The sequence below is a fragment of the Garra rufa genome, chromosome 21, assembly GCF_049309525.1.
Source record: "Garra rufa chromosome 21, GarRuf1.0, whole genome shotgun sequence".
NCBI classification, from domain to species: domain Eukaryota; kingdom Metazoa; phylum Chordata; class Actinopteri; order Cypriniformes; family Cyprinidae; genus Garra; species Garra rufa.
Window position 1 is genome coordinate 7,749,404 of NC_133381.1, and position 8,500 is coordinate 7,757,903.

Sequence of the window (8,500 nt, forward strand, 5' to 3'; positions counted from 1 at the left end):
TACCACACCTGAACTACGGTGGAAATATTAACGATTATTGCTCCTACCTTCTCTTAATGAGATGTTTCTTCATGTTTCCTCACAGTTCACAGTAATGGAGGAAAGTTTTACTCGCTAAATCACTTATGTGAGTGACTTTCTGCTATAACTGTCTTTCGGCAGCAATTGTAGAAATGCGTAGGCGGAGCCTTCGCGAGATAAAGATAACTAATACAATAAAACAAAAAACTATAAACATTTATACATAAAAAGAAACAATGTTAATTTAGCTATTTTATATGTATGTGCTGACGTGATAAAAAAAAAATATATATATATATATATATAGGCCTATAAAATGGCTGGTAAATGCGTCATAAATCAATCGGTCATATTGGCGGCACTGAACGTAAACAATGCCACTGAACCGAACGAAACGCGCATATTTTGCTGAATATTGCTGCTGAAAACGGTCAATTATTAAAATGTTTTGGGCCGTACTGATCGGTCGGACCAGGAAAAACATTTGGAGTACTAAAAACTGCCAAAAGTTATAACAATTCAAGGAGAAGAGTGCAAAAAACTGAAGACATTTAGCTATGGTTGGTCAAACTGAACCAGGATTTCCAGGGCAAGATTCTTGACAACATTTGTGTTTGTTCTTATCATTTCCAGACAGGTAAGTGAAATATGCTGAAAAAACAGCTAAAACCAGCCTGGGCTGGTTGGCTGGTCTTATCTGGTTTAAGATGGAAGTAGCTGATTTTAGCTGGTTTTAACTGGTCCGAAACCCCTCTAAAAACCAGCCTGCTGACCAGCTAAAACCAGCCAGCCAGCCTAGGCTGGTTTTAGCTGTTTTTTTCACCAGGGAAAACGGTCAATTATTGTCATGTTTTGGGCTGTACTAATCGGTCAGACCAGGAAAAACATTTGGAGTACTAAAAACTGCCAAGGCTGGTTAGCTGGTCTTAGCTGGTTTAAGCTGGAAGTAGCTGGTTTTAGTTGGTTTCCCAGCCTGGCCAAGCTGGTTTTAGCTATTGGAAAGTGGCCAAAACCCCTCTAAAACCAGCCTGGTTGACCAGCTATGACCAGCTAGGCTGTTTTTTTTTTTGTTTTGTTTTTTTCAGCAGGGTTAGGCTAATATCTTAATTAATACCGCTCGTACGTATCTTTACCATTCTGATTTAGCAGCTTCCACACATTGTTTTCCCTGATTTAGACAGCATAAATTAGCACAACGTTTGCAGTAGTACATTAACCGTGCAATCCATGCGTGACGTAAGTGCAAACCCTTTATATCTTCCTAGAAAGTCCAATAGTACACATGTGCTAAATAAAACAGCACAAAAAGGACACAGTGACACCTAGTGGTAAATTATGGCCAAAGGAAAAACTTTATTACTGAAACAAAACAATGTAATATAAACAATTGAAGTTGTTTAATTTGGCCATTTCAAATGGTTGTAAATCTCAATTTGTGTACAGTACATGAACCAACCAGTTCACACAAAAAAGTTTTTTTTTTCCAGAACAACTTTTGTTAAAGAAACATTTTATAAAGCTCAAAATGTTATGAAACAACTGTCAAATGATATTGATCCGAGGGTGTGGTTGAGCAGCATTGCTGACCCGCATGCAAGCTGATTCAATTCTCTCATTAAACACTAACACACACTGGGACTGAACAAATAAAGCAATATCATCTGACTAAGTGCTTTTTAAACGTTTGTGAACACAGAAGGACTTTTTTTAAACATCCCAATTTGAAAGAGTCTCATTCAACATTAAACTGTCGTTCAAAAATAATAAAGCATCTATATATACACAACTTCAATTCAACTGACAAGTTCAAATTTCCTTTCTACTGTGTTCATAGATTACGCAAGGAACGACAAAACATGTGCCAAAACATACAAAACAAAAATAATAGCATATAACAAAAAAGGACAAGCATGAAAAGAACATATTCATAACGCTTGGTGACATAGTTCTGAAACAAACAATAACTAGTGTTATATATATATATACTATATATTTCTCTCTCTCTTATCTATTCCTTTTTGTTAATTTTCTTCTTTTTACACATCTAGACAACATAGCTCTGAAAGGTTTTTACAAAGAATAATTACAATAAACATCTAATGCATTAATCTTAAGATTCTTACATTTTTCTCAAAATTGTCTTTACATTAGCAGCGGGTTATTCAAACGACTCTTCACTTATTTTAAGGACGTAGTAAATCACAAATACAAAGTGGGGGGAGAGGTACCATTAGTGCAACAAGCAATGTAAAAATAGAAAAAAGCAAAGAAATAAGACAGTAGACAAACAAAATCCTCTCGGAGGAGACAAGCCAGTGTTTTGTTTCTGTTAAGATGTTGAACCTTCCTGTGAGTTGGCTGAAATATAAAGATTTAAACAATTAGATATTTAGAATTTAACTTTTAAAAATACACCGATACTAATGATTTTGGCTGAACCAACCTGTCAGATCTCTGAATTTTTTTTTTGCTTCAGCTCTTTCCTCTGAATCAAAGTACCACACAGTGATTGCATACCTGTGACACAAAACAGACACTTTAGCATGATGCCACGAAATCAAATTAACATCTAATATAATAACAGTGAACGCTAATAGTAACCTTGTAGCATACGATGGTTGAACTTCATGAGGGTTCCTGCGATCTGACCAGAAGAGCAAAAGTCGATCAAACAAAGGCTCGATGTCGGCTACGTAAGGTTTTCCTTCAGGGAAGATCCTCAGCAATCCACCATGCTCCTAAAAACAAACATTGACATTTGATTAATTAACACTGTATAATATATATTTTGGAAATGATATTTGAAAAAGAACAACTGAAAAGCCTACCTTCGCATTCCAGTTTTTATTCAGATAGTAAATACAGGTGACGCAGCGGCCGTCTGCATTAGGGTTATCTACATGTTTCACATATCCTGCTCCATTTCCTGGATAACAAGCCACCATTGCCTGAAAAAAAAGACACAGGAAACTAAGCTTGATAGATATTTTACATTACAACCTATCTCGGATATATGTATTTCAAGGTAAACATGCTAATGATTAATTATGTCACTGAAAATGTGTCATATTTATTGAGTTTTATATATACTTGCTACAAATTATTGACTAATTGCTGAATTTTTTTTCTTAAACAAGTAGAGATAAGAATTAAGTTTGTAAAGTTTACAAAAAACAGTTATACCAGAATATACAAAATAGTAATTTCTTACACTTTGCCTGCTTTAGTATCAAAAAATGAATATTTTTCCAATCTACACTACAGTCAAAAGTTATTGAACAGTAAGATGTTTAATGTTTTTTTAAATACGTCTCTTCTGCTCACCAAGCCTGCAGTTACTTGAAGCACAGCAAAAACAGTACAATTTTGAAATATTTTTACTATTTTCCTTTCCTTCAGAAATCATTCTTTGCTGCTCAAAAACATATTATTATTATTATGTTGAAAACAGCTGTGTAGAATATTTTCAGGTTGCTTTGATGAATAGAAAGTTCGGAGCAACAGCGTTTATCTGAAATAGAAATCTTTTGTAACATTATTTACAACTTTTGATCAATTTAAAGCATCCTTGCTAAATAAAAGTATTACTTTGTATAATTTCTTTCCCAAAAAAACTAATTATAAACATTCTCTTCAAACTTTACATGCTGTAGTATAATTTAGTATAATTAATAATTGTCTAATCTATCTTTTGTTTTGTTATAGTACCAAAACATTCTACAAAGAATGAAAAAAAAGCTTGTGAAATTGTTTATATCTAAAAAAAAATGTTTATTTAAACTTGAAACAGTTTGTAGATTTAGTTATTATTGAACTCTAAACCACAATAAAACAGATTAGTTTAAAAGTTATCAGTTTTTATGTCACATCTGTACATGAAGCACATTTGTTTGACTAGCAAAAGTATTTGAGAAATTAAATAGCTGATGCATAATTATATTTATAAAATATTTATATTAATGAATTCATATTTTTGCTAGAACTGATGGTTTAAAGTTAAAATGCATAAAGATGCTTTTGTTTCTTACAAACATGCAGCTTTTCACTTCTCAAGATGTTAACTGATGGACTGGAGTCGTGTGGATTACTTATGAACTATTGTGATGTTTTATCAGCAGTTTGGACTGACGGCACCCATTCACTGCAGAGGATCCGTTGGTGAGGAAATAATGCAATGCTTAAATGCAGATGAAGAAACAAACTCATCTATATCTTGGACAGCCTGAGGGTGAGTACATTTTCAGCAAATTTCCATTTTTGCTCCATCCTGGAATGCTTATTAATGCAAACTGTCTAATAATGTTCAAAACAAAGCATTTATTTCTCCTCTCAGCAGATCCCGGTTAACCCCTCCCAGCCCTCACATATACAGTCACCGGTGCCCATGTTTACATTTCTGCAGACAAGTGTTCATCATGATCACATTCCCACAATACGAGTGTACACGCAAGTTTGTCGTCATAAGGCAATGTAAACATGTAGCTGCACAGAGAGCAGGAGGAAGTGTGTGCGTGCGCGAGTGTATGTGTACATGCGTGGCTAAAGAGAGCAAGCTTGGCCAGCAGCCAGAGCGCTGAGGGTTTAATGACAGTGCTACGTGTTGAGCGTGAGTCTACAGCACCACACAGACTTCAGCTGCGACGGCCAACTAGCGTACACAATCCAGAGCTCTGATTCAGCACACTTAACCATTTACGCCCACTTGCAAAGTCAATACGAAACCATTTCAAAACACAGAGTTATGAAATGTTAATACTCTTTATCCGCTTACTAAAGTAAGATTGCACTAAAACGATTAATTTATTAAGTGCTTATGAAGTGCTTTTTTCATTCAGAAGCTATCATTTTGTTATTAGGGATTATATTATGATGTCTGCAAAGAGTTTGGGAACAGATGACAGACAAAAAAGTTTTTTAGGGTAGCAAAGAATATTCTAGCTTATATTAAATGATATTCAGTATATTGGTTTATATTCTGTCTGAATGCCTGGTGATGTTTGTAAAACAACTAAAAACATATCTCTTTCATGAAAACTTAAAAAACACCATTTTTTTACTATTTCTCTTATGCCTATCTTCTAGACAACGTCTGAAACTTTTTATTGCTACACTGTAAAACGTTTTCACCAGATTCAACTTAAAAACCTAAGTTCAGCAGCTGCCTTAAAATTTTAGGTTAAATCAGCTTAAAACTACAAGTCATTTAACTTATTAAAATAAAAATGAGTTGGTTTAACTTGTGAGTTGAAATGACTCAAGTTGATTTAACTTAAAATTGTAAGGCAGCTGCTAAACTTAAGTTTTTAAGTTGAAACTGCTGAAAACTTTTTACAGCGTAGCACTTCTTGTGTTATTGCCTCTTTTAAGCCACTTTGGATCAAATTTACTGCTAATTTAATACTTTTATTCTGCAGACCACAAAATAAGAGAAAAGCAAGACAAACAAAAATATAATTTTTTAGTCCTTATTTTTTTCCAGGACGTAAAACTCTTGTGTCCGCAGCTGACTTTGGTAAATATGGCTCTTAAACATCCTGTTGCTTCACTCCGGGCCTCCTGTAACCCAGAGTACATCAGCGCAGTGAGAGGAGTCACGTACTGTTCACAACAGCAGAAACTGAAAGCCTATCTCTGCCATTCATCACCAGGCACAGTATAGACAGTGTGTGCCAAAGCACTCTACTGTAACTGCTCGAAAACAAAGAGCCAGACAAAGACAGAAACTAATGCTTAACGGAGTGAGACCCTGTATTCACCCGGATGAACAAACAAACTACTCTGAAATGATTAAAAACTCAAGTTGTAAAGTAATGTTCATCATGTATACTTGTGTATACACTACTGTATCAAAACTTTTGGAGCAGTAAGATGTTTTTGGAGGGGGGGAAATAACTTTATAATTTTATTTAGCAAGGGAGCTTGATTTAAAGTGACATTTACAAAAGATTTCTATTTTGGGTAAATGCTGTTCTTTTAAACTTTTAAAAGATTCTTTAAAAAAAAATGTTTTTCACCAAAACATATATATATATATTAAAATATATTAAAATAGAAAATCCATTTAAATTATATATATATATATAACATTTTGTTATTAGGGATTTATACACATGTATAAATATACATATATATAAATGTACATACACTGTAAAATGTTTTCACCAGATTCAACTTAAAAACCTAAGTTCAGCAGCTGCCTTAAGTTTTTAAGTTAAATCAGCTTAAAACCACAAGTCATTTTAACTTATTACAATGTACAAGTTGATTTAACTTAAAATCTTAAGGCAGCTGCTAAACTTAAGTTTTTAAGTTGAAACTGGTGAAAACTTTTTACAGTGTAGCGCACACACATATATTTTATATTATGTAAATATTAAAAAAATTATATGAACAAACTTATTTTAGATGCAATTAATCACGAATAAACAGTTTGACAGCACTTTTATACATATATATATATGTATGTATGTATATCTATATATAAATATATATATAAATATATATATGTGACCCTGGACCACAAAACCAGTCATAAGGTTACATTTTACAAAACTGAGATGTATACATCATTTGAAAGCTCAATAAACAAGCTTTCTGTTGATGTATGGTTTGTTAGGATAGGACAATATTTGGCCGAGATACATTTATTTGAAAATTAGGAATCTGAGGGTGCAAAAAATCTAAATACTGAGAAAATCACCTTTAAAGTTGTCATTTTGATATATTTATAGTAGGAATTTTACAAAAAATCTTCATAGACATGATCTTTACTTAATTTCCTAATGATTTTTGGCATAAAAGAAAAATCTAAAATTTTGACCCATGCAATGTATTTTTGGCTATTGCTACAAATATACCCCAGCGACTTAAGACTGGTTTTGTGGTCCAGGGTCACATATATGTATGTATGTATGTATGTATGTATATCTACATCTTTTTTTATGTTTTTAGGTAATTTTTTTTTTAAATGTACACATGTATAAATATACATAGTAAATGTACATAGTGGACACACACATATTTTATATTATGTAAACAAACTTATTTCGGATGTGAATAATCGATTTGACAGCACGTATATTTCTTTTATATATTATATAAACAAACTTATTTTGGATGTGAATAATCGCAATTAATTGATTTGACAGCACTTTTATACATATATAGCCTATATATATGTATGTATATCACGATTAAAAAGTCGTAGTGCACATAGCCTATATGTTCATTTGTAAATGTTTTTTTGTCTATGCATATGCAAAACAAAGTTAACGATCATTTTTAACTACTTGAACCGAACTTGTACTGATCTGTGCATTAATTAATGAAGCCTTTTATAAAGGCTTGCCTTTAGGCTATAAACTTATCATATAAAATATTAGTCAAAGTTAAACCACATGTCTGATTTCCCACAATTTAACAATATTCCCAATCATTTATTTTTTACAACTTTTGAAAGTGCGCTGAGGGTGTGCGATAGTACACGTAGCCAGTTTTCAGCCTTAATGGCGTACATTTACTTAGAAATGCCACAAATGAACAGCGAAATCAAAGTTTCATAACACTTCTAATTGAAAATACATTTATGCTCTGATCAGAATCGTATCAAGTATTAGCGTTATTAATTTGTTACTACAAAAAGTTAATTCAACTTAATTCCGGTTTCTCAGCTGATACATTTTTAGTTTTAAAGCACTTCGTAGTGCAATAACGCTTACCTTTGACCTTGCGCAAATACTTTTGTCCAGTCGACCCACACAGAGAGAAATGAGTTTGTCTATGAGTGTTAATAAGAAATTGACAGCCTCCGTGCCCCTCTCGGTCCCGTTAACCCATGTTATTTTGTCTCCTCTGATGCTTCTCCTGCAAACTCCATTGCTTCGCCTGGCCAGCTGGCCGTCGTTGAGAAGCCCACAGTAATGCATGCGTTTGACCTGACCCAGAACCATGTGGCCCGCGATGTCCCCCAGAAAATGGTCCACGTAAAAGAAGCCTTGGTCCAATAGAGCTGGAACCACTTGCTCTAAAGCCAAACTCTCCAACTGCGAGTCCAGTGCGTGCTGAAGAAATGGCATTTTGTCTTGCGCTTCTTGCATACAAATTAACGAAGTTTTCAAAGTTATTTCTAATGCTATGGATTCGTCCCTCAAGAGACGAATAAAGAATGGCACATGCAGCAGGCAGGGGCTGTAGGTGGGCTTTATAATCGCTCTGTATGAGGGTCCATGAGCGATCAGAGCCCAGCGCACCTGCGGCGCATGTGGAACGTGCAGAATGTGTGTCGCGCTTCAGTGGGCGGATATTCCTATGAAAACCCCATTCAGTGCGCTCAAATTCAACAATGAGGGATTGGACAATTCATGTTTCCTGTGACTCAAATTTATCTTCCTATAGGGGGCGCTTCGCGGCTCCAAAAGTTGAATCCTCCATTCATCCGCGATTAAATTTCAGGATATTTTTTGTTTACTTGTTTACTTTA

At 34.1% G+C, this 8,500-nt stretch overlaps 1 protein-coding gene across 1 annotated transcript; it reads right to left on the reverse strand.

Annotated features, from left to right (window-relative positions):
- Positions 1-1,350: 1,350 nt before the first annotated feature.
- Positions 1,351-8,289, reverse strand: LOC141295645 (prolyl hydroxylase EGLN3-like). The gene is made up of 5 exons (XM_073826893.1): positions 7,740-8,289; positions 2,850-2,969; positions 2,623-2,759; positions 2,465-2,538; positions 1,351-2,379 (listed from the first exon to the last, which is right to left on the reverse strand). The coding sequence occupies exons 1-5, from the start codon at positions 8,115-8,117 to the stop codon at positions 2,351-2,353; spliced, it is 738 nt and encodes a 245-aa protein (XP_073682994.1). The 5' UTR covers positions 8,118-8,289; the 3' UTR covers positions 1,351-2,350.
- Between the last annotated feature and the right edge of the window lie 211 nt (positions 8,290-8,500).

Bases quoted from the DNA above. Each gene is read 5' to 3' on its own strand.
- LOC141295645 (XM_073826893.1), bottom strand. From the start codon at position 8,117: ATGCAAGAAGCGCAAGACAAAATGCCATTTCTTCAGCACGCACTGGAC. The intron at 2,970-7,739 runs GTAAGCGTTATT...CTTTTTTTTCAG, and splicing joins GTATTTGCGCAAGGTCAAAG to GCAATGGTGGCTTGTTATCC. The intron at 2,760-2,849 runs GTAGGCTTTTCA...GTTTGTTTTTAG, and splicing joins ATAAAAACTGGAATGCGAAG to GAGCATGGTGGATTGCTGAG.